The sequence below is a fragment of the Mastigoproctus giganteus genome, chromosome 4 (assembly GCF_048544385.1).
Source record: "Mastigoproctus giganteus isolate SK-2022 chromosome 4, ASM4854438v1, whole genome shotgun sequence".
NCBI lineage: Eukaryota > Metazoa > Arthropoda > Arachnida > Uropygi > Thelyphonidae > Mastigoproctus > Mastigoproctus giganteus.
The window spans coordinates 123,527,164-123,554,056 of NC_143578.1; the positions used below are offsets into that span (position 1 = coordinate 123,527,164).

General features: G+C 39.8%; 1 protein-coding gene across 2 annotated transcripts in view; it reads right to left on the bottom strand.

The window, feature by feature from the left end:
• snf (U1 small nuclear ribonucleoprotein A snf) overlaps positions 1–26,893 on the bottom strand; it is a 162,060-nt gene that overhangs the window by 14,710 nt on the left and 120,457 nt on the right. For both annotated transcript variants that reach the window (XM_090371777.1, XM_090371778.1), the window contains exon 5: positions 21,914–22,016. In XM_090371777.1, coding sequence (XP_090227903.1) covers positions 21,914–22,016 — 103 coding nt within the window. The remainder of the gene's footprint in view (positions 1–21,913; positions 22,017–26,893) is intronic.

Below are 26,893 nucleotides of genomic sequence, written 5' to 3' on the forward strand. Positions count from 1 at the left end.
TTGGTTGTGTCACTGCTGGTTTACATTGAGATCAAGGTTACTCATTAGTCTTATACCAAGTTTGTGAGTAATGATTAAAGTTTAGTTGTTTAACAAGGCCAGAACTCAAACACCAATGAAATTCCAGACATTAATGGGGCCTAACTTCCAGACTTTTTGAGAGGGCACTGAATGCTTTATTCTTGAAATGGAACAATAGTAGGAGGCCTTCTGGATGAAGAATCTAACATATTTTGCCTTTGCACAAGCTCATTAGTATTGGATGTTTGTTGTGGTGGGACAGAAATTATTCCAGGCCTTGTCCTGTTCTTTTTGTGTATGAGGCAATCTTGTAGATGTTATAGGGATAGCACTGCCAGCAGCATGTTTTCTATCACACATGTAACTGCCTCACCAGGCAATAAATTGTGAGCAATTTCCCAATGGAATGTTTCTACTATTTGACATTTTTCCAATCAACTTTCTCCAAGTTCCATCATCAGCTTCTGTTAAGATGAGTTCGAATTTTATCTAACAGTTTAATTAGCATCAGGAAGTGGTCACTATTGTTTTCCACTTAAGCATTAATAACAGGATTAAAGAACATGCTGCTAGATCTAATTAAGCATATGTGCCAAAAGGAAGGTGAACATATCTGGGTAGCCCATCATCAAGGATAGTGCAATTGTCAATATGAAATTTTAGCATTGGCTGGCCTCTATAATCTATGCAGTTGTTTCCTCGTAATGTGTGATGACTGTTGAAATATATAATACAGTAAGGTGTAGACAACTGTGTTGTAAGACTGTTCGGTACAAACGCAGTAGAGTTGTATACAGCAATGTAGTGTCTTTTTGTGCTCCTAAAAAGTGTCTTTAAAAAATAATGTTTAAGTGCTCATACCATCAAAAGGATTACATCTTTGGATAGATCTCAATGTGGTGAGTCTACTGAAACTTTATTTGAGGCTGCCAGACAAAAATTAGCGCAACGGCGAGCTTTTTAAAATTCCGTTTATAATATCACTTTGGCCATTAGTTTAACATGGAAACGGAATTTCACTTAACGTTATGGTTTTTGGCTGGCAGTATTAAATTTTTGTAGTGGCCTTACTCCCACATGCAAGTGGTGAATAAGTGCCTTCAGCTTTTGGAACTCAGGGAGGTTGTTGGTGATGCTGGGGACACCTTCAGATTGAAATAGCACACATAGCCAGCCTTAAAAAATTGAAACTTTGGCACTGCCCATCTCCATAGGAAAAATACATATAGCAATGGTAGCCATACTGCCTTCTTCCCCATAGTCCAGACAAAGAAACTGGTGGGAAGCTTGGACATAGCCATCGTGACGTTGCTGTGGGGACACAACAGTTTACACAGGGTTCCCTGCTTGTTGCCATAGCTACGTGCATACAATATGGATGCCCCCATTGGCGGCCGCCATTATATGTAAGTATATACACACACCATAGGCAGACATTTTGTGTCACTCAAAGGTGCATCTTCATTAAAATTAAGAGTAACAGTGATACCCATGTTTTAATATTCGTTCCACGTGAAATTATGAGTTATCAAATATGTACATTGGTTTCCATGGTGACCAGAGTGAAATTGGTGAAAGTGTATAACAGTGTCCAAAACATTAGGAACCCTACGTGCACTAACCTTACATACATATTCCTCAGCTCCTAATGGTCCTAGGGGTTTGATATTTAGTATATGAGGAGAGAATAAAATTACTTCATCCCCCCCGGAGTTTCAACGCCCCCTGGTGGACAGGAGAGGAGATCACTTATAACCTTTGAACGGGTGGTCCGATCCCCACAAAAATTAGTGTGGTGGTTCCTTGTGCCCTCACCTGTCAGGGTACCAAGTTTAAACTTCACACAACAAGAACTCTATGTTCTGCGGGATGGAAAGTGTCACTGGCCTTTCATCCAGTTAACTTCAAAGCTACATAACTCCCTCCCTAATTGAGCTAGGGGGCTCCAACTTCAGGTGCGCCTGCCTCTTAAACACACCTGGAGACTGCAGGTGTACACAACACAAGGTACTCTATATAATAGCATTGCTGCGCCCTCTGGCGGCTAAACCCTCCCTAACTGGGGAAGGAAATGAAAAAACAAGACACAACAAGTGATACTTCTAGTGAATCCTCTGAAGAGTCGACAAATACAACAAGCTACTCTGATGCAACCTCAATAGAAATGTATGAGAAAACATCTAGGACCCCAAGTCGGAAAAAACCCTTAAAAACCCCTGCTAGGGAGACTGGCAAGCAACTGGCTGCCCCTACCAGCAAAAAAACTAAATCTGCTGGAGGGTGCAAAGGAGCCACAACTCCCCAACAAAGTCAGACAAGAGTAAAACCAAAACAGAGAGAGAAGGAAGGAAAGAAGGAAAAAACCACTGACAACAAAACCAAATATGACAAACAAGTGGAGCCAAGCACATCTGTTGCTGGCAGTTCCCACCTACCACCCAAAATAGAGAATGACACTGGAGACAATACAACTACTAACAACCAGCTGAGGTCAAATACTAACTCTAACACTGCCCAAACACACACAATTAGAAAAGGTACTGAAAATAAAACCCCTAACGACTGCGAACAGGAACCAGTCACCAGCAACCTGAACACTGCTGAAGAAGACTTTCCAGCAATCACCAAAACGGGTAGAGTTCACACCTCAACTCCCCCACAGGCCACTGCAAAGGACACAGTGGAGGGTGTTTTTACCTTGAGGGAACAATTGATCCATACGCTGGAAGCAGACCCAAATATTCTGGCTACAACAGTAGTTGAAATCACAAAAATTTTCACAGCACTGGAAAAAAGATGCCTTATGTCCATCAAAAAGCCAATAACCTCATCACAGACCACCTTCGCCGCAATAGCAGTGGCCCCAAAACTGGCTGGAGTGCCAACTCCTCCTCAGCCACAGGCCCAACATGTAATTATTGTCAGAGCAGATGAACAGTCGAGTCTGGCAACAAGCGAAGAAGTTAAGAAAGAAATTACAACCAAACTTAAAGAAGAGCTACGAAGTGTGAAGATAAAGTCAATCAGAAAAATCAGAGAAAGAGGTGTAATTATTGAAACGGCCACCTCCTCTGACTTAGACATACTCAGACAGACCAAAAAGATCAGAGATCCTAACTTAAAAGTAGATCCTCTAAGAAAGCAGAAACCAACAATAGTATTATATAACATAAGTACAGACATGAATGAAGAAGAACTTCTTATGGACCTGTTCCACAAGAACCTCAGCAACACAGAATTGGATTACGACACCTTTTTACAAGAAATAAAGGTGCGATTTAAAATGAAGGCTCGCACCCAGAACTTACAACACTGGGTACTTGAAGTACCCGGCCATATCAGGAAAATCTTCCTAAAAGTAGAGAAAGTCTATATTGGTTGGACGGCCCATGGAGTCAGAGACTTCACCACTGTCACCAGATGCTACAAATGTCTGGGATATGGTCACACCTCCAAATATTGCAAGCAAACAGAAAATACTTGCGGTCATTGTGGAGTGCTGGGACACCGAACCACAGAATGCCCAAAGAAGGACTCCCCACCCATCTGTCCTAATTGCAGGAACAGGAAGAAGAGTGATCAACACACATACAGAGACCAGAGTTGTCCTGAATATTTAAGAGCCATTAACCAAACAAAAGCCAGAACGGACTATGACTGACAAAGCTGAATACGCATCTAAAGTTATGGAACACATCAAAGCCCTGCAACTCAATTGCCAAAGATCAATATCAGTAATGAACGGACTCTCTAAAATTGCTACAGAAGAGAAACTAACAATACTAGGGTTACAAGAACCCTATACATACAAAGGAAAGGTAAAAGGATTGCCCTTTGGATCCCAAATGGTGACATCAAACCCAGAAACTACTGGTACAGGAGGAAATGCAAGAACCTGGGTCTGGGCGGCCATTACTATCCTAGACCCACAAATAACAGTCACCAAGATAAACAAACTATGCACAGAATACGCAGCATGTGCATGTCTCGAAGGCTCATTTGGCCGCATTTATGTGGCTTCAGTATACATGAGATGTAGCCAAAACACGCAGTCAATTGACCCCTTCCTCAACTATTTAGAACACCTCCTACTCACACTCTCACAATCAGCAATACTAATAATGACAGACTCCAATGCAGCATCTACCCTGTGGAACAGCCCCACAACAAACCTCAAAGGAGAACTCCTAGAGGAATTTATCCATGCAAACAGCATAAAGGTACACAATACAAAAGGTCATCCACCAACATTTGTTAGTGCACATGGACAATCTTATATTGATGTCACCATGACAAACAGGTTCTTTACATATAATCTAACAAACTGGACAGTACATCCATCATGGACAACCAGTGATCACAACCCCATTACCTTCACGATAGCCACATTGCCTACAACACCAACCTTCCGCATGAACTACGACACCCCAAGGTACAAAACTAAAAACGCAAACTGGGAACACTTTGACAGGAATCTAATAGATCTTACCAGGGAGCAACTGGAACAACAAAATGGGGATGTGAACAAGCTCCAGCAGAATATCACAGATACTATTAAAGAGGCGGCTAACAAAACCTTCCCACTCAAACAAAGGAAGCCCAGAACAGTCCCCTGGTGGACCCCAGCACTTGCAACACTAAGGAGGGAACTAAGAAAGGCTAGGAAGGAATTCCAAAAGGCAAAAAGAAACAACACAATCAAGCGGAACTGGCCACTCTATATGAAACGTACAAAACAGCTAGGAACAATTATTTCAATAACATTCAAAAGGAGAAAAAACTAGCATGGGACAGACTAATTCAAAGAACACTGGGAAAAGATCCTTGGGGCTTACCGTACAAACTACTTATCAATAAGCTACATCCAACAACCCCATTAGCATCAATAGTAAAGCCTGACACAACGGAAACACTCTCCTGGAGTGCAACTATGGACACCATATTAGATGAAATTATATACCAAGATATAACTGTACCAGAAAACCTGGAACAGACAAACATTAGGATTCAGCACCTGACATATACTGCAGTGGCAGAAGAGGCACCGTTTACAGAACAGGAAATAGAAGCTGCGATCACATCTTTAAAGGATGGTAAAAGCCCTGGAATAGACCTGATTGAGGTCTCCATAATAAAAAGGGTATGGAAAACCTGCCCAGATATGCTGAGAAACCTTTATAACTCCTGTCTTGTAGCTGGCACCTTCCCTACAGCTTGGAAAACAGCCAACCTGAAAATTATATTAAAGTCCCCAGAAAAACCGACAAACCAGGCCACGTCATATCGACCAATAGCACTGTTACCCTTCCTTGGGAAAGTGCTGGAAAAACTCCTGGCCCAAAGACTCAGAAACTACTATAACTCAAAGGCACTAAATTCAAACGGGCAACTAGGCTTCACTCCACACAAGTGCACCACAGATGCAATTAATCTTATGCTAACAACAATTAAAAATTATAACCACAAATATGTCCTCGGCCTCTTCGTGGACTTCAAAGGGGCATTCGATACACTATGGTGGCCGAGTGCCCTTGCGAGGTTCCGAGAGGCTGGGGTATCAGCTCCAATCTACAAGCTTATGGACAGTTACTTTCAAGACCGGCGCGCAGTAGTCTCCTCGGGCTGTTGCTCAGTTATGCGAAAAATAACAAGAGGATGCCCGCAGGGTTCAGTCCTGGGACCCCTGTGCTGGAATATGGTGCTGGACGGGTGGCTAAATCTACCACATGGAGAGATTATACCCATCGCATACGCGGACGATCTCGCCCTGGTAATCCCAGGAAACTCACGCAAGGAACTCGAGGATAAAACAAACACAATCCTGCAGGAACTTTACACATGGAGCAATACTCATAAGTTGATAATATCAATACCAAAGACCAAGCAAATCCTTCTCAAAGGCCACCTCGACCTCAATAGACCACCAAATATTAAATTAGAAGGTCAAAGAATTGAACTAGTGCGTCAGCATAAATACCTGGGCATCTGGATAGATGACAAGCTATCCTTTCTGCCACACATCAGGCATATCGTCAAATCAATCAGGAAAATAGCAGGATGGCTCATTAACATCACAAAAGCCATATGGGGAATTAAATCCTCCACACTAAGCCTATACTACTCCTGCTTGTACATTCCCATTGTCTGCTATGGAGCCGGGGCCTGGGATTACAGAGCACTGAACTCGGCTTGCAAAAAATACTTATTGCAGTCACAAAGAGTCTTTCTCCTGGCAACCTGCAGAGCATGCAGGACAATTTCTACTGAGGCCCTCCAGGTACTGTGCGGGAGACCACCCGTATACTTTGATGTAATCTACCACTACCTGGCACACAACCAACGGCTAGGCATACAGGCTACGCTGGGAGGAATTGCCAACGACACCAACCAAAGTATAAAAGAAAACAAAGCAAGAATTTATAGGGACATAGGCACAAAATGGCAGGATATCTGGCAAACAACAACTAAGGGAAGAGACACCTTCACCTTCTTCCCACAAATATATCTGCGAGACAAATCCAGGAACTGGTGGACACCAAGCATGCATACTACTTTTCTAATCACAGGACATGGTAGTCTCAACTCCAAACTCCACAAATTAGGCCTAACTCTCTCCCCCCTTTGTCAATGCGGCGAAGAAGAAACAGTGAAACACCTCATACTTGACTGTTACCTCTACACAGATCTGAGACATCCCCTGCTATTGGGGACTAACGTAACTAACGCTGGAGAATTCCCACAACTGATAGCTGGGGCAGAATCGCTCAAACTTCTTTCAGCTTTTGCAGGAAAATTATTCAGGCGAAGGGCGGCCCTCCAGCAGGAAGCACAGAGAGACAGTAGGTAAATGGGAAAATGAAAAGAAGGAATGAAGTGGAAGGGACTCAACAGAACAAGAAAATAGGAAGTAACGCAGAACGGAAGCACAATTATACTGAACTGAATAAGAAGCAAAAGTAAGGACTCAAGAACAAGACATCCCACAGCTTAGGAGCAGCGGAGCACACATAACTGTGATGTAGCTTCCTTGAAATTAGTGACTAACACTGAACATGCCCTAAAGAACTGGGTCGATGTCATAGGCCACATAGTGTCTTCAGTATGTGCGTTTTTTTTTTTTTTTTTTATTTATTTATTAGTGAGGACCCTACCTTCATAGGACAGGACCGAGATCTACGAGAAGCTGAGCAATCGAGAATTTCACTTGGTTATAGCCCTACAGGACTGGGTCGAAGCCACTGGCAATAATCATGTTTCCCGTTAACTACCCTGCCACACTGGCTTGTCCGTCCTTCTACTCGCAAAACACACAATGAACTCATCTCCACACACTCTAGGACAGGATTGAGCCCTGCAAGAATGTGTGTCTTGAATGCGGTGCTTCCCCTCAAGATGAAATTAAACCCTGTAGGACGAGCAAAGATAACTGTGAACTGTATAGCTATGATAATTATAAGATATTCTTAACTACCTTAGAACTGTTAAGTGGCTGTTGCGGTAGCGCTGTGGTTAAGGACACTGGTTGTGTCTTCGGCCGTAGTGTTGTTGTGACAGTGGCTGTTTTGCCAAGTATTTATATTGTCAACTGTAAAATTGTAGTAATTACTAACTTAGAAGTGTTCACTTTTGTTCAGGTTTGCTGTGGCTCCGGGGGTGCCGCGGTTGTGGTGCACTGGTTTGTGTCTGTCGCCGCGGCTCCGTCGTGGCTGCCGCAGGTGCATGGAATTGATTGTTACGCCGTGCCCTCTTCTGGCAGGATGGGCCCCTACAAGGGCCAATATTTGGTATAGATCATTGGACAACCTAAACATTGAACATGCTAAACTCACTAGAAACACCCACTACTTTACTGCTCCCCTTAACTAAATCTAAATTCATCCACACGCTATGCTTTAATCTCCTGACGAAACTTAACTTATTTTAAATTATTACCATATTGTATGTAAAACACACTAGAAACATTCACTCCATTAATTGATCCCCACTCAACTAAACCAACTCTATCCACACTTGATGATTTACTCTTTTATTGCTATATTTATCTCTATTTTAATATTATTGTATAAACATATAGAGGTTCAAGAACCTCCTTTTGTGATAACCAGACTCCCTGGAGCGCCTCCACGTAGCTAGGGACGGGAGTCAGGACGCAAGATATATCTGTTCTTGCCTCCTGGCTGCAAAGTCCCCAGGTGCCGGCATACAACACTCAACAAAACAAACACTCAAACAAAAACCTCCCCATACACACACTCGCCGGCTTAAAAAACCTACAAGAATCATTGCGGCAATAGGGGAAACCCTGGAGGCTGCAGTAAACAAAAATACTTTGAATACTTTGTAAGACTGTTCGATTCATTACATTATATATCACAATTTGGTAATATATATAAAGAACAGACTGTCATGTATATATGAACAACAATATGGAACAACCTATTACCTCAAGGGACAATCTGGTGTGCGAGAAAAAAGATGAATGAGTGAGTAAAAAAAAAAAAAAAAAATATATATATATATATATACACACACACAGGGTGATTCACTACCAGTGCGACAAACTTGCAGGAGGTGTATGGGCACAAAGACGAATCGGAATCACATAGCATTGCAGGGTCCGAAATGCCTTCGCCATGCAGTAGAGGACGTTGAACGGGAGGTCGTGTGAACAGCGATCCTGCTGGAAGTCAGCATTTGCGAACCAGTTCCTGAGGCAGTAGGATGGACGAGTATTCAAACGTTGAACTGGCCGACATGCACCTCGCGTATGGAGCTGCGGACTGTAACAGGCAAGCTGCTCTGCGCTTGTACCAGGAACGTTTCCCGCACAGGCGTGCTCCTCATCATACGATTTTCACACGCGTACACAGAAGGTTACGTGAGGCTGGTTGTTTCACGAGAGGTACCATGAATCGAGAGCAAACGAGGACACCAGACAATGAGGAGAATGTCCTACGTCTTGCAGAAGGCAATCCGAGTACGAGTACTCGAGTGATAGGCCAACGATTGGGTATTTCCCAATCCACTGTATGGAGGATACTGTCAACAAACCAAATGAGTTCATACCATCTGCAACGCGTCCAATCATTGGAGCCTGCGGATTATCCACTCCGGAGGACTTTTGCTACTTGGTTTCTTCAACAGAAACGGTTCACAAATGCTGACTTCATGTCCTCTACTGCATGAAGAAGGCATTTCGGACCCTACAATGCTATGTGATTCCGATTCGTCATTGTACCCCCTACACCTGCAAATTTGTCACACTGGTAGTGAATCACCCTGTATGTATGTACACACACACACACACACACACACACGCACGCACGCACGCGCACACACACACAGTAAACCCTCGATTTAACAGACTAATAGGGGAGAAGGGGTGTCGTTAAATCAAATGTAACTGGGGGGGGGGGATTTTTATTGTTCTTAATGTAAAAAAAAAAACCCACCTTGTTCTAATTTTCAATTAGCTCTAATTTCTGTGCCATATTTAAGTTCACATGCTTTCCTTTAACTCCTCTATCACTTGATGCCATTTTAAATTGTAAGGATTGCAAAATTATTTAATAAATAAAGTCACAATACAGAAATCACAGAAACACTCTGTATACAACCTGATCGCACGATAGCTTGAGGCAGACAGACCAAAACCAAGCGAGTCGGTAGATCTGAATGTCCCAGTCACGATCAGCTTGCAAGTCACCACCTGCTCTTATCTGTTAACTGTAATCTGGGAAAACAGATATTTGAACACGTTTTCAGAAAGAATAAAAAACAATTTCCTGAATTTGATTATAAAATTAAAATAGGTAATTATCAAAACAATAATGGAAATAGGTAATTATTATTAATTTTTAATTAATTTTAGACGACATTTTGTTTTTCCTTCATTTGTTTAAATATCTTTTCTTTCTGTAATTTTGTTGTAAAATTATGGCTAAAAGAAAACTAATAAGACGAGTTAGCTATCTTGCAAACTTAATCAAGTAAATACTAAACTTCAATTTTTAAGTACTACTGAACTCAAATTTTTAAGTTCCATAGTAGACAGTTTTAGTAGCTATTCAATTACAGTAATAATACACCAGTTTAATTCTTACCTTAATAATGGTTGTTACAAGATCCATAATGAATATTTCATTCAAGGATATTATAACTCAGATGGAAATAGGTTATTTCTACATGATTCACGAATTCAACACATGCACAGCCTGTGTCATATATATTCAAAGGTTGATAATCATAACTCAGATCAAGGGTTCTTTTCTTTCTTACCGATGTAAGAAATGTATAGATCTCAATTAAAACTAGTTATACTAATAGAAGAATATTTAAAAATAACTAAATGCACAAGGCACAATACGTCAAGAGTAAGAGTTTAATATCTATATAATATCGGTGAAGATACACCATAGATAACTCTTTAAGAAACTACAATGGTAGTATGGGAGGCATTATTTGCTCTTTATCTCATATTGTGCTCTTCCTTCACAACGAGTTGCCATGGCATTGCACTACCTCGTATAAGTAAAGCTTCACTAATAGAGAAGACTATTGTTAACTTATTCTCAGTGAGTACCACCACCCATACGGCACTGTTTCAAAGCTATTGGCCTATCATTGGTGGGTGGGCAGGTACTCTGGTATTGCAGACATGACAACCCAGTTGAAGATAATCACAATATGAGAGATGCCAAAAGGTTTATATGATAACATTTAAAATTATTATGCTTGTTGCATTTAGTTAATTTTAAATATTAAAAGTAACTAAATGCAAAAGGCATAATATGTTAAGAGTAAGAGTTTAATATCTATATAATATCGGTGTAGATACACCATAGATAACTCTTAAGAAACTACGAAGGTTGGCAGAATTGTTAATGACACTAATGACAGTATGCTACTGCTACAGGATCTAAAAAAGTTGAGCAGATGGGCCGAGAGGTGGCAAATGAAGTTTAACATTGACAAATGTAAAGTACTACATATGGGAAGCAGTAAACCCAGAGTAATGTATCAACTCTGTGGTACTACACTGACAGTGCTAGAGAATGAAAAGGACCTGGGGGTAATTGTGCAGGCAGATATGAAGTTTTCTGAGCAGTGCAGATGGTCTGCATGAGTAATTCATGGTGTCTTGTCAATGACATACAGGAATTTTTCTAGCAGGGATAAGGAGGTGATTATCCCCTTGTATAAGGCGATGGCCAGGCCACACCTTGAGTACTGTATACAGGTCTGGAGGCCTCATTTTAAGAAGGATGTAGAGCTGTTGGAACAAGTACAGAGAAGGGCAACAAGATTAGCGAATGGAACAAAGGGTTGCTCTTACGAAGAAAGACTTAAGTTTTGCAGATTACAGTATTTGGAGACTAGGCACCTGCGAGGTGGTCTGATTGAGGTGTATAAAGCCTTGAATGGTTTGAGCATGCTCAATGCTGATGGGATTTTTCCTCTTGCTCAGAATAATCACCTGAGAGGACATAAATTCAAATTGAAGAAAGACAGTTAGTTGTAGGATAGATGTGTGGAAGTTTGCCTTTAGCCAGAGGGTAGTTGATTGGTGGAACAGACTTCCAACTTTTGTTGTGGAAGTTTATAGCCTAAATAAATTTAAGGCTGAGCAGACAGATATTTGGAACGAATGGAGGGGTGAAATCGGAGCTTTTTTTTTTTTTTGGCTGATGCTGCATAAGCATGCATTGTGTGCCTCTACTAATGCTAACTAATGTTATTGCAGACATGACAACTGAGTTGTCATGTCTGCAATAACAGGGTACCTGCCCACCAACCGATGATAGGCCAATAGCTTCGAAACAGTGCCATATGGGTAGTGGTACTCACTGAAAATAAGTAACAATAGTCTTCTCAATTAGTGAAGCGTTACTTATTCGAGGTAGCGCAATACCATGGAAACTCGTTATGAAGGAAGAGCACAATATGAGATATAGAGCAAATGATGCCTCCCACACTACATTGTAGTTTCTCAAGAGTTATCTATAGTGTATCTACACTGATATTATATAGATACTAATAGAAGAGCACCCATTTCTTCAGCGATTATAGTCACTGAAGAAATGGGTGCTCGCCCTAGAGATAAAACCTATAACTAGTCAACGATTCAATTATCTAATGAATATACAGTGTTCTGCCCAGAAAATTTTGCCAGCCGGGTGGCATTATGAAGTAGTGCTGGGTGGGGAAGTGTAATATTTAAAAAAATAAATATTTATTTGCCCTATCAAGATACATAGGTGTTACACTGGTGAGACACAAATACCCTTCATGGCAGTATATGCCAAGAGGATTTACATATAATACAATATAAAGGAATATAACAGCACCACCACTGAATACACTATAGACGTGGCACATTTGTTCACATAAGTACAGCATCAAGTCACATAGTTATTCCAGAATGCACCGAACTGTTAGGCAAAAGTAACTTGAGCAAACCACATTGTGGTTTGTTTCCTGTACTTCAGATCTTCTATTAGCCTTTCGAGGTCAATTCCAATTTGAGATAAGCAGTGGATGAATTTCAACGCCCTGGCTGATATGAACCTATCAGCTATCTTCAGTCTGTTTGCTTTCATCCTCAGGGATTTGGTGTCTCTTAAGACAGACATGGGATGTGCCACTTACATAGCTGCCAGAAGCAAGGTGAAGAGATCACACCAGTCATCATTATTGTGGTTAACAATCGTTTCCAGTCAATGATGTCTGGTAAACGCTGTAGTTTAAGCTGTTCAGTAAGTTGTATGGTGTTTAACTGATGGGACAGATGGTGTTTATTGTTGGCCCACTTCAGCAGCTAGAATTCAGTCGCATATATTCTCCTAATGTGGGTAGGGGTGGCTGACGCCCACAATTCAGCACCATACAATATGGCCAAATACACCATTGTTCTTATGTATCTTGCAGTTTGTTTCATGTGTAAGAGGTGTTGTTCAGTTATCCAATATAGATAGTTTAATCTCTTTACAAACACATCAATATGGGCCGTGAATGTGTTTGGTGTCAAATATTATTTCCAGATCTCTATGAGTTGTCACAATTGGGATGGATGTCCCATTTAGTTCTGGATGTACAAGCATAGGTGATTTTTTGAGAGAGAGAGAGAGTACATCATCATTACAGTCTTCTGTGGATTTAGGGCTAGGCCAAATTTTTCTAACATTTTTCTTTTTTAAAATTTTTCTAAGTATATTGATAGTTCCTTGAGCTTATGATTGATCTGGTCACACAATGCATTGTTAGACAAGGCTGATTGGATGACCGTCAATATCTTAATATTATCTGCATATGTGTAAACATCATCCCTGCCCTTGCAGAAAGGGATCATCATTAATTGTTGTAAAGAGGAGTCCACAGATAAGACGCCACCTTGTGGAACTCCTGCAAACAGTCAGTCAGATCCTCCAACTGGTTGTTGGAGGATCTGACTGTCTGTAATGCAAATAAATGGATCGGCAAGTTAGTAGGGACTGCAGGAATTTCAGCAGGTTTCCTTTTATTGGAAGGCGTGCTGCAGCAGTGTAGTAGGGCATGTACATTGAGACTATCGATTTCACAATATTATAAAATCTTCTGTTATTTATAAATGTGACAAGCGATCCAGAGCAAAAATTAATTGCATAATTTAACATTATATGCTCCCGTTGCATTGACCTCAATCACATAGTATGCTCGAATTAATATTTATCAAGATCAGCAACCAGACCAGTACCGTACGATACAACAAGAATGGCTTAAATTGTAGCCGGGCAGCCAGTTAAATTCACGAAGCGGTGCACCCATTCGATAGGTCCTTTCTACACACTGGAATAGTAATGCACCCCACCCACATTCGGACCAAAGAACAAACATAATTTAAGTGCTCTACTTCAAGAGGATTTAGTTTTATTGGGAGATTCTATTTCCAGAAAAACGAGTAATGTTTTTTGTAACAAAAATAGATGGACTAGCACTAGACTGTCAGATTTTAAGAGGGGGAGATACAGCATAAGTGGTGACTACGGATATTAAATGCACATGAACTGATGATGTGTTGGATAAATACAAAACATGCTGGGGGGAAAAAAAAAACCTGTAGATCAGGTCAGAACTATATGTTGAAAGCCTTGTGGATTAATTCAAAACTTCCGGGACTCCAAGTCTCTTGGAGAGTAATTTTCACCAATGTAAAAAAAATTTATCAAGTAACAATATATTCTTTCTACACACTACCAACCCAAAGTAGAAGGAATCTATTTTGCAGAGACAGAATACATCATTTGAACACACGTTTGAAGGTGGTGCAAGGGCTTTAGCCAACATCAAGATTGTTATTTGGATTTTAGGAGCATTAGCAACTACGGCCATATTGCTCCGGGGATATGCGGTGGTCATTCCCTGACCTTTCTGCATCCTCCGTATTTGGTGGTCAAGGGCTCGAACCCCGGTCTAATCTCAGCCAACATCAATGATGAACCTTTAAGTGTTCAGCGAATCTGTTCATTGGGGTTGGTTGGTTGGGTTTTATTGGAGCATTAGCAACTAAGGCTATAATGCACTCTGTTCATTGAGGGGAAACTAATTAGAGGTAAACAAGCTTAAATAACTTCCAAGGGGAGGAAAATAAAAATGCTGTCTTAACCTGTTTACAGTAATGTTTGATGTGACATCAATGGAATGTGTGAATTCAAACTGCTTGTTAAGGACACTAATCCCGACACAACAGATCTAATGGAAATGTAGTGTCACCCAGAAATAGGTCATGAGTTTCACCATAATATGCATAATGTAATTATACATATTATAATTTAGGAATGACAGACAAGATGGGTATCATGTTTTCTTATTAAAAGCAGCTTCAGCACAAAAACTTTCCCAGGTTCAGAACTTATACATGCCAGAATGGAATCTATGTGGTGTGAAGTAGATGGATGCAAAGATAATGTGAGAGTGGGGATATGCTACAGACCAGAAGGTAATGAAGAGAACCTTTACAAGAAAATGGAATGGAAGAGAAAGTGTAAGGGAAATTCGCTAGGGGGGGAAGGACAAAATACTAAGGGTAAGATTATTCTAGACCTGATTACAACCTGCAAAACAGACAGCATCATGGTGCTCACAGTACACAAATCATTAGCCAAAAGCGATCATGCAGTCCTTAGTTGGCTTTGTTGTTGTTGTTGTTATGGAGGCTTAATGGCACATAAGCATCTATGGCTATAATGTGCCTATTCACTTATTATTTTAAGAGATGAGGAATTTCCATAAAATCAAAAGAAAATTTTAAATCAGAAATTATTAAAAAGTCCAGTTTGCTTGAGGAAGTCAAAAAATTCAGAAATATTAGCGTTATCACCAATGAGATTTTCAAGAGTTATTGGTTTACGATTATTTATCAGTGAGATCAAGGATGAAGCTCTGTGTTGTTTATAGTAGGGGCAGCCAATTAGAATATGTCTAACAGTCAAGTTGTTAGAGCAATGTGTACACTGTGGTGGATCACCTCCTGTGAGTAAATAAAGATGTGTCAGATGAGTATGACCTATTCTTGCCCCTGAAAGGACTACTTCTTCTCGTCTCGATGTACGGACAATGGAACGCCAAATTTTCGGATCTTGTTTAAACTGAAAGAGTTTATTATCAGTCTGAGAGTGCCAGAGTGCTGTCCATTGTGATAGGCAAGCAGCATGAACGGTTAGTACACAATCTGATGCTGGAACAGGGATATTGGTTAAATCAAAGGTAGTTGGATTTTTTGCAGCTTTATCAGCCAGTTCATTGCCTAAAATACCGGAACGGGCTGGTATCCAACAAAAAGCAACCAGTTGGTGACGTTTTTTGACTTGTAGCAACAAGCTTCTGATTTCATCTAGAACAGGGTGAACTTTATCTTCGCAATTACTTAGCAACATGATTGAGCTGAGGGAATCAGTATAAATAACAGATTTTAAAGAACAGTCAGAATAGAGATTTTCTAAAGCAAGTTTTATTGCATACAATTCAGCAGAAAATATACTAAAATCTGATGGAAGGGATACTGATACAACTGTATTTGGAAACACTGCAGCTGCTCCAACATTTGAATTAGATTTAGAGCCATCTGTATAAATTTGGTAGAAATCAATATATCTTTGAATGTGAACATCATGAATTTGTTTGAAGTTTATTGCTTGCAAAGTATTCTTTCTCCATTGGCAGAGGTAAGTGTCACATGTTGGAAGAGGAGGAGGAGCCCATGGTGGTTGAGTAAAGGTTGGTATCTGCTGTACTTTCCGGATGGAAATATTCCAAACCTGCGCCAGTTCAAGAAGGCGAAGACCAACTGGTTTAACTATGCTGGGTTTGTTTCTGTATAGGTTTTCTAATGGTGGGTTTAAAAGGTATGACTGAACGGGATGAGAGGCACAACTTTGTATCTTGACAGCATATTCCAATAACAGTGTTTTCCTGCGTAAAGTTAGTGGGGGCTCGTGAGCTTCTATGTAGAGACTATGTGCTGGCGATGTTCTGAACGCACCAATTGCAATTCTCAAAGCACTGTGTTGAATAGGATCAAGCCAGCGTAATGCACTCTTTCTGGCAGAATCATAGATTGGAGCACCATAATCGAGACGGGATCTGATTAATGCCTTGTACAACCGAAGCAGGGAAGTACGATCTGCACCCCACGTTCGGGCGGATAAAGCTCTGAGTATGTTTATCTTTTTCAGACAGGAATTCCGTACATTTTTAATATGATCTAGGAAATTTAATTTGTGGTCAAGGATTAATCCTAGAAATCTGATGTTAGTAGCGATTGGGATGGAGACATTGGAAATTTGAAGTTCAGGATCCGGATGAAGTTTTCGTTGTCTGCAAAAATGGATTGCAGTTGTTTTCTGCTGAGAGAGTCAGTAGCCATTGAGGCTGGCCCATTGTTGTATTTTATTTAGTGAAATTTGAAGCTGTCTTTCAATAGATCTCATGTTTTGGGAATGGCAGGAGATGGAAAGGTCATCTGCATATAGATAAGTCTCAATTGTGTTTGGAAGCTGTTTGGTGATGGAATCAATTCTAATAGCAAAAAGCGTGGCACTCAATACTGATCCCTGTGGAACACCTTCTTCCTGAATGAAAGTTGAAGAGAGGGCATGTTGGTATCGAACTTGAAATGATCTAGTATGTAGAAAGTTCTTAATAAATATAGGAAGGTTGCCACGTAGTCCGAGAAAGTACAGATCACTAAGTATACCATGCCTCCAGGTTGTATCAAATGCCTTCTCTATGTCTATTGAAACCATTACTAGATGTTCATGTTTGACAAAAGCATTACGGATGGCAAATTCAGCCTTGACCATAAGGTCTAAGCATGACCTGTTTTGACGAAAGCCATATTGACTATGGCTCATTAGCTCTTCCGACTCAATGATCCAGATGAGTCTTCTGTGGATAATTTTCTCAAGGATTTTACTGAGGCAGCTTGAGAGAGATATGGGTCTATAGCTATATGGGTTGGATGGATCTTTTCCAGGTTTTAGGAATGCCAAAACTGTAGAGTGATGCCAAGAAACTGGAAAAACATTTTCTAAAAATATACGATTGTAAAAGACTAGGAGGAGGCGCAAAGCTTTGTCATTAAGATGTTGTAGCATGACATAATAAATCCCATCTGGTCCAGCAGCACCATTGTGGGCTGTTCTAATGACATGTAACAGTTCAGAATATTGCAGAGGTTTATTATATGGGAGAAGGTTTAAAGTTTCAAAATTAATACCATGCTTTTCTTTAGTGTTTTCAATTCTTTGGAATGAGCTAGTATAGGCTGATGTTGCTGAGATTTCTGCAAAAATATTGCCCAAAGCATTGGCTATATCTACAGGATTAGATATATCTTGCCCATTCCAAGAGAGGATTGGAGAAGGTATGGTAGGAAACTTACCAGACAGCTGTCTAATTCTTTTCCATATTATTTTGGGATCAGTATTTCTGTGAAAACTGGATGCAAAACGGGTCCAGGATTCTTTCTTTGCATGCTTTTGTATAAAGCGTGCTTTTGCCCTTAATTTCTTATAATTAATAAGATTGACTGTGCTTGGGCACTGCCGAAACAAATTCCAGGCTTTATTTTTTGCTCTCTTTGCTGTGGTGCATTTGTCATTCCACCAGTAATTATAATGCTTTCGGCCCGGCAGATTTGATAGTGGTATCGTGTCTTTACTTTCTGTAGGGTTGAAATGAAGGAGTCTTTGCTTTCAGAAAGTTGCATACTATTGGGAAGTGGTCACTGCCCATGGGATCGTTTATTACATACCACTCTATGGTTGGGACTAGTACTGGTGAACAAATTGAGAGATCTATTGCTGAGGTGTGTCCTGCTGGGAGCTGTACGTGTGTCGGTGCACCTGTATTGAGTACAGTGAGATTTAGTGCCTCCAAAAAACTTTCAATTAGTCTACCTCGTCTATCCAATTTAGTAGAGCCCCATAATGGGTGGTGCCCGTTAAAGTCCCCTAATATACAGAAAGGTGGAGGTATCTGTATAAAGAGGTCTTCAAGATCTTTTAAAGAGCAAGTACAGTTTGGTGGTAGATAGATTGAGACTAGTGTTATTGTACCATGGAGAGTTATACGAACAGCAACAGCTTCTATTTCAGTTTGGAGTGGGATATGTTTAGATGGGATCTTTGAATTTACTAGGATTGCCACACCACCATGGGCAGCGTTAGCAGTATTTCGATCTCTTCGATAAATCCAATAGTTCTTTATCGAAGGAGAAATTTGTGTGGTTAGATAAGTTTCCTGTAAAGAAAAGGCAACCGGAGAATATTGGTTAATTAGGTATTGAATATCGTCTGTGTTGGAACGAAAGCCTCTGCAATTCCATTGTAAGATGTTGTGGTTCATTTTGGTTTAGTTGAGGATGAATCATCTGACTGTTTTTTGTTTGAAGAGGATTTTTTTCGGGAAAGTAGGGCGTCCGGTATCCATCGTGTCATTTGCGTGAAGTTCTAGTATGGGTTCTTCATGATCTGGGTTTACATCTACTTCCATACTACTGGCTGATGATTCAGGTTTATTCTTATCTTTAGCAGTTTTTAGTTTTTCTTTGTTATGCGGAACTGTCCGAGTCTCAATTGGGAATTTTTCTGTGTCATTTGAGACAGTCTCAGTATCATTTGGGATACTAATTGGGGTGTTGGTGGCATTGCTGGTTTTCGTTTTAGAATTTTCTTTTCCTGTGGTTGATATGGTTGCTTTAACCCAATTAGTGAGACGTTGGGCGGTATCGACACATCTGTTTGAATTGCAGTTGTATGAAAACTTCGGGTTCGAGAGGCATAAGATGGACTTGGCATGGTCAGCATTATTTGTCTGCGTGCCTCAGGATATGTGACTTTATGTTCTACTTTATATTTTTGGATATTCCTACCTGTTTTCCACATTTCACATGTTTTAGAAAATGCGGGGTGATTGCCTTTGCAGTTGGGGCAGATGGGAATTGCGGCTGGATAATCTGCCTACGTATGATCCTTTGCTCCACAAATAGGACAGATGGCGTCACCTCTGCATGCCATCTGTGAATGGCCATATTTCTGGCATTTAAAACAGCGAAGAGGATTTGGGATGTATGGACGAATTCGGCAGTTTAAATATATAAATATCCAGCTTTTACTGAGGATGGCAAATCAGGAGTACTAAAAGTTAAAATGATGGAACGAGTTGGAATGAGATTTCCATCTTTTTTTGTCATTATTCTTTTAGCGCTGATTACCTTTTGGTTGCTAAGTTCTTGTACTAATTCATCCTCAGACACAGTAATTAAGTCCCATTCTGTGATGACACCTTTTGATGAATTTAAGGTATTGTGGGGAGTAACAGATACTGGCAACCCAGCAAATGTCGTTGTCTTTAATAGCCACTCCGAATGTTTTGTGGTGGCTGTTTCAATCAGGAGATCTCCGGATTGGAGTCGCTTTACCATTTTTGGTGATCCTGCAATAGATTAGATGTCTTTGAATCACGAACGGAGATAACTTACCCACAGGCTGGGTAGACAGAGTGTATCACCAAAAAATTGGGAATGTCTGAACAGTGTGTTTCTGTTCGAAGCCTTTTGGGTTGGCTATTTTCCTTGTCTTCATTACAATATTCTGGTCTTGAGCTTGAAGGCTCTAAGGGTGGAAAATTTGTAGAATCCACGATGGCTCCTTTTGGCCCTGGGGGATTATCTTTTCCACCCAGGTTACCGGCCCCGCCACGGGGAGGCAGGAGCAGTGCCACGAGGTGACCAAGCGGCTGGGTTAGTAATTAGTATTTATAGAAAAAAAAACAGAAAGGTGGATTCCCTTTCTGGGCCTTTCCCTATTTCTTGTAGAGTGAAAGTGCTACTCGGATATACAAAGAAATCAAGAATCCTTAGTTGGAAGATGAAGAAAGAGGGTGCAGTTGTTAAAGGGGACTAAGACAGTTGAAGATGGAGGGACTCTTCCGGCAGGACAATGCACCTTCCCAGAGTCGTGGTGACTAGAACATATTTCGAAAAGCATTCCGCCGAGTTTACCACTATGGAATGGCCTCCCCACTCACCAGACGTGAACCTGTAAAGCACCTTTGGGATGATGTGGAATGGTCCATTTGAGCTTTGGATCTGCCACCCAGGAATGCGACAGAATTATGGACAGCGGTGCAGCAAGCATGGAGGTAAATACCCGCGAAATGCTTTCATGTACTAATGGACTCAATGCCTCGCCATGTTACTAGGTAGGTATCCTATGATTTCTGTCCACTCAGTGTACAGTATATCCTCTATTTCAACATCAGATTATTCAAAATGACTAATTGTAATGCAGTTAATCACATGTAACCAATTAGATGATGAAGAGTGTTTAAAATGCACTGCTGCCACTGATGAGACATGGACATGACTTTGATGCTGAACTGAAGTCACAATTAGTTCTGTGGGAGTATCCACCTTCACCATGCTTTTCAAAAAGTTACCAGAAACAGAGGTGAAATAAATAATAAAATCATGCAGAACTTGAAAGATCAGTAATTGGAGACCGCTACACAACATTTCTTCATAGGAAATTATACCCAAAAAGACATCAGAAGTGGCCACAGATTTCACGAGCCAATCCCATGCACTCAATCTTATGATCAAAGATGATCTTATACATATGAGAAATACCAGCAATGACAATGCAAGGCTAATATCACAGTCTGTACAGATTGTTTTCACTGATTACAAGTAGGAAGTGCTACACTACCCCCATATATCCTGATATCAGTCCTTGCAATTACGATTTATTTCCCCAAAGGTCAAGGAACAACTGTGTGATTCCTTGACCTTGGGGAAATAAATGCATGGCAGCAACAAAATATGTATGCTAATCATTCCACATTATAATACCTGTGCAGAGTTAGGTATTATAATGTGGAATGATTAGCATACATATTTTGTTGCTGCCATGCAGCAAAATGGCACTGTCACCACCCTAGACAACAGAATTCCTAAATTCACTTTATTTGTAATTGCTCATAAAACAAAATATTCGAATAACAGTGATTACTACAGCAACCTCTTTATATGTTCAGCACCTACAGTCATAGAAATCTTAGGCCATAGAACATTTTTATGATTAGTTTAAAACGAGAGAGAGAGAGAGAGAGAGAGAGAGAGAGAGAGAGAGAGAGAGAGAGAGAGAGAGAGAGAGAGAGAGAGAGAGAGAGAGAGAGAGAGAGAGAGAGAGAGAGAGAGAGAGAGAGAGAGCCCGCAAGCCAATTTTTGTGAGCATTACAGCCTTTTCTGTTTAGGGCAACTGATGTAAGAACTTACAAAAATTAAAATAATTCATTACTGATTACATTAATCACATATGCCAATTATAAAATTAAAATAACATTTTATACTTACTGATTGAAGAGCATTGACAGCATCATTTCATTTGTTTCTTCAGGAAGATTGGTAAGAAACAAAATTTGATTTGGTGGCTGCTCAAGTATAGTTCCAGGCTGGGCTAGAATGAATAAGAACATTTTTGTTGAATGAAACTTATTTTCCAGTTGCAGCAAAGTGAAAAAAAAAAAAATAAAATAAATAAATACAACATGGTATCTATATAAATTTTCATAATAACAAAGGACTGTACATAATACACAAAACAACAAAAATTAATGCAAATCTAAAAAATACTACAGAATTATAACATTTTACATCTAATTTTTTTTTTTACTGTTTGACAGAACCACAATATTAAAAAACGATATCTCTTCTGTCACGCAGTATGGGTTAAAATGTGGAAGCTAATTTCATGAGATGAGATTAAATTAATAACAATTCCATATTTAAAAGCAGCAATTTGATTATTCATTATGCAATATTGAGGCATCTCCATAGCCAGGTGGGCAGGAGCAGCAGTGCGTAGCACACGCTTCTTGATTTGGCTGGGGTTCGGAGCTTGTGAACACCAAATATGGAGGATGGGGAAAGGTCAGGGAATGACCACCGCATATCCCTGGAGCAATATGGCCTTAGTTGCTAATGCTCCTAAAAATCAAATAACAAACAAACAAACGTAATATTGAGAAACTTACAGTTCATTCAACATACTAGACTATTACTTTTTAATTGTTGTTGCTTCCAAAATATCAAGTGAAGTTTCAATGTTTATAGGAGTTCTCAGTATCTATATTACTATATAAACCAGTGTTTCTCAACCTTTTTGTTGTTGTGGCACACTAGAATCACTATTATACTCATATACATGTAATATATATATATAGTAAATATCTATAAATGTTATAAATAAAAAGAAACAAAAATTATAACACACACACACACACACACACACACACACACACACACACACACACACACACACACACACACACACACACACACACACACACACACACACACACAGTGTTTCAAAAGTGATGGTCAATAATTTAAAGGTGAACTGTACAGACTACAATATGCAAAAAAAGCCTAGTAAACACGGGTCCTTAAGTGAATGGTTTTCGAGATATTGCACATTTGTAGTTGGGATCCACCACTGACAAGGTGAACTGTACAATTGGGATCCACCATTGACTTGTTTATTTAGGTTAGGTTATGCTCATTCTCTCCATTTCCCTCTCTTAATGCTCTGAAACGTAGCAGGCATACTAGTACTTGTCAAAGGATATTCAACATGGAAAGAGGTTACAACAACAAAGAGTATGTGGACATACATGGAATGTATGGTAAAGCCAACAGCAGTGCACTTGAGACTGCACGTTTGTACCAAGAAGCATTTCCCCAACGAAGGCAGCCCAACAGGTGCACATTCATCAGGGTACATCAACGCCTTAGAGAACATGGGCATTCGCACATGGAGTACGAGCAGGTACGCCCAGAAGCATAATACGTGATGTTGAGGAAAGGGTGTTATAAAGAACATCCTGTAACATGTAACATTTGTAAAATCCTGTGGTGTTGAAACAAAAAATTAAAAATGTATTATCTTATGTTTAATAAAACCACCCTTAGCAAAGGATTCACAGCTTTTTACTAAACTAGTACTTCGATAGTCAGAGGATCTTAACAGAAAATGTGCACTATCTCGAAAATGGTTCATTTGCTGCCTGATGTTCACTGGGACTTTTGTTTTAGCAATGCCTTAGTTGTGTTTTTGTTCTTTCTCCAACAGAAAGAACAAAAACAAACCATACCTGATACAATTCCAAGAATTCACTATGCTGTTCCTGCAAGGTTCACCACAAACATATTAGTGACTACCAATACCATGCTAACTGTGTTCAACAACCATGCAGAAGTCTCAATAATGAATAACAACTTGGAAGCTGCACCTAGCTCCCAATATATTAGCCCTACTTCATCTGTTAGCTGACCACTTCCAATAAAAGGCGACATGCTACAGTTTCTCCATGCATGAACTAGCTTGTACATATGATCAAGCTACATAAGTTATGGTTTTTGAATACTGGTTACCACAAGTATTCAAAAACAAAAAGAAAACAATGTAGGTGTACCAAAAGGAGTAGTACTCTCCAAGCTTCTGTTCTCATTCTACAACACTTTGTCAATGACAAACCTGACCTAATCATATATGGCGATGATCTGAAAATATCGGCACATTGAAGTTTTAGCCTTGAACAACACAGCACAAATTGGTCAGGCAAGCTGCTAAACTCTAACTGAGATCTAATTATCTACAATAATCTGGCCTATGAACTATGTATATAAAGTGCTTAGCATCATAATACACAGCCATTTCTGAATAAACAGAAAATTTTTTAAGGTGGCATCGTTTTAGGTTATATCTCATATTGTGAATGCCTTCACAACGAGTTGCCATGATATTGCACTACTTCGAATAAGTAACGCTTCACCTAAGGAGAAGACTAGTGTTACTTATTCTCAGATAGGTACCACCACCCAGACAGCACTGTTTCAGGGCTATTTGGCCCTTCGTCAGTGAGTGGGTAGGTACCCAAGTGATGCAATGATGGCAAAAACAGTTATGAAGTATAACTCCACAATATGAGAGATGCCTGATGGTGTATGATGTATTTAGACTAAGGCGCATTTAGGGCTAGAGCCTCAAGCTGCGAACAAATTTAGACTATGTATATAAAGTGCTTAGCATCATAATACACAGCCATTTCTGAATAAACAGAAAATTTTTTTAAGGTGGCATCGTTTTAGGTTATATCTCATATTGTGAATGCCTTCACAACGAGTTGCCATGATATTGCACTACTTCGAATAAGTAACGCTTCACCTAAGGAGAAGACTAGTGTTACTTATTCTCAGATAGGTACCACCACCCAGACAGCACTGTTTCAGGGCTATTTGGCCCTTCGTCAGTGAGTGGGTAGGTACCCAAGTGATGCAATGATGGCAAAAACAGTTATGAAGTATAACTCCACAATATGAGAGATGCCTGATGGTGTATGATGTATTTAGACTAAGGCGCGTTTAGGGCTAGAGCCTCAAGCTGCGAACAAATTTAGACTATGTATATAAAGTGCTTAGCATCATAATACACAGCCATTTCTGAATAAACAGAAAATTTTTTAAAGGTGGCATCGTTTTAGGTTATATCTCATATTGTGAATGCCTTCACAACGAGTTGCCATGATATTGCACTACTTCGAATAAGTAACGCTTCACCTAAGGAGAAGACTAGTGTTACTTATTCTCAGATAGGTACCACCACCCAGACAGCACTGTTTCAGGGCTATTTGGCCCTTCGTCAGTGAGTGGGTAGGTACCCAAGTGATGCAATGATGGCAAAAACAGTTATGAAGTATAACTCCACAATATGAGAGATGCCTGATGGTGTATGATGTATTTAGACTAAGGCGCATTTAGGGCTAGAGCCTCAAGCTGCGAACAAATTTAGACTATGTATATAAAGTGCTTAGCATCATAATACACAGCCATTTCTGAATAAACAGAAAATTTTTTTAAGGTGGCATCGTTTTAGGTTATCATATCTCTCATATTGTGGAGTTATACTTCATAACTGTTTTTGCCATCATTGCATCACTTGGGTACCTACCCACTCACTGACGAAGGGCCAAATAGCCCTGAAACAGTGCTGTCTGGGTGGTGGTACCTATCTGAGAATAAGTAACACTAGTCTTCTCCTTAGGTGAAGCGTTACTTATTCGAAGTAGTGCAATATCATGGCAACTCGTTGTGAAGGCATTCACAATATGAGATATAACCTAAAACGATGCCACCTTAAAAAAATTTTCTGTTTATTCAGAAATGGCTGTGTATTATGATGCTAAGCACTTTATATACATAGTCTAAATTTGTTCGCAGCTTGAGGCTCTAGCCCTAAATGCGCCTTAGTCTGGCCTATGAATTAACATAAGAAAATCAGAGCACATAATGCAGTCACTGAAGAAATCCCCAACCATTCTTGATAATATTCCTATACCAACTGTCTCATTGCATTCTGATCAGAGAGTTGTCTATGCTGCAAAGTTGAGGTTCAGTCACCACCTGACTGATGAACTACAAAAATGCATTTGCAATATACAGATAACAAAGCTACAAACCACGTCAAGATCATCTAGCTGATGGCATAAGGTGTTGATGTACCCTGACTGCACTTCTTGACTGCAGCAGAAATATGGACATCTTATCTCCCATTAATACAAAACCATATTTTTATAGTAGAATATTGTCTCTTAAAATGGGATAACTACAGGCTTCCTCCTCAATTCTGAACCACAGAATTGGCAATCAATCTCATCAAATTACATCTATCTGTGTTCATCCAGAAATGCCAACAAATGAAGTTGGCATTTCTGAATGAACACAGAGTGCATTTCTTAGAGCTACCCTAAAACTCCTTGCATCCACTCTCCACTAAATCCAATAGTCCCACAAAGCTGATCTGTAAGGCAACATCAAGAACAGAAATTTAAGGTTCTAATGAGGCTCTTTGGATAATTCCCATAATTGGAAATGTGACCCACTGTAATGTATAAATGTTAGAACTGTTGTCAATTCTTCTTTCTATAATAATTATGTATAATAAAACTAATGTAAGCTAATATATTTTAAAATTTACTTATAATAATAATCCCCAAATCATGTTAGCATCCTGACATGAACAACCAGACATGACAACTACACTCAACAAGTCTTGTATATATTTATTTAATTGTTGCAATAAAGATTTTCACTCTTGCTCTCTCACTCTATCACAAAATAAAAAATAAATAAATAATTAAATAAAATAAAGCAATAAAATATGCTGAAAGCTAAAGAAAAAGTAACCGTTCGTTCCAAGATGGGGAAGAAATGCTAGAGCATTCTAAGTGAGAGAGTTTGTTTCTCTATGGGCTTTACGGTGCAAGAGCAACAAGG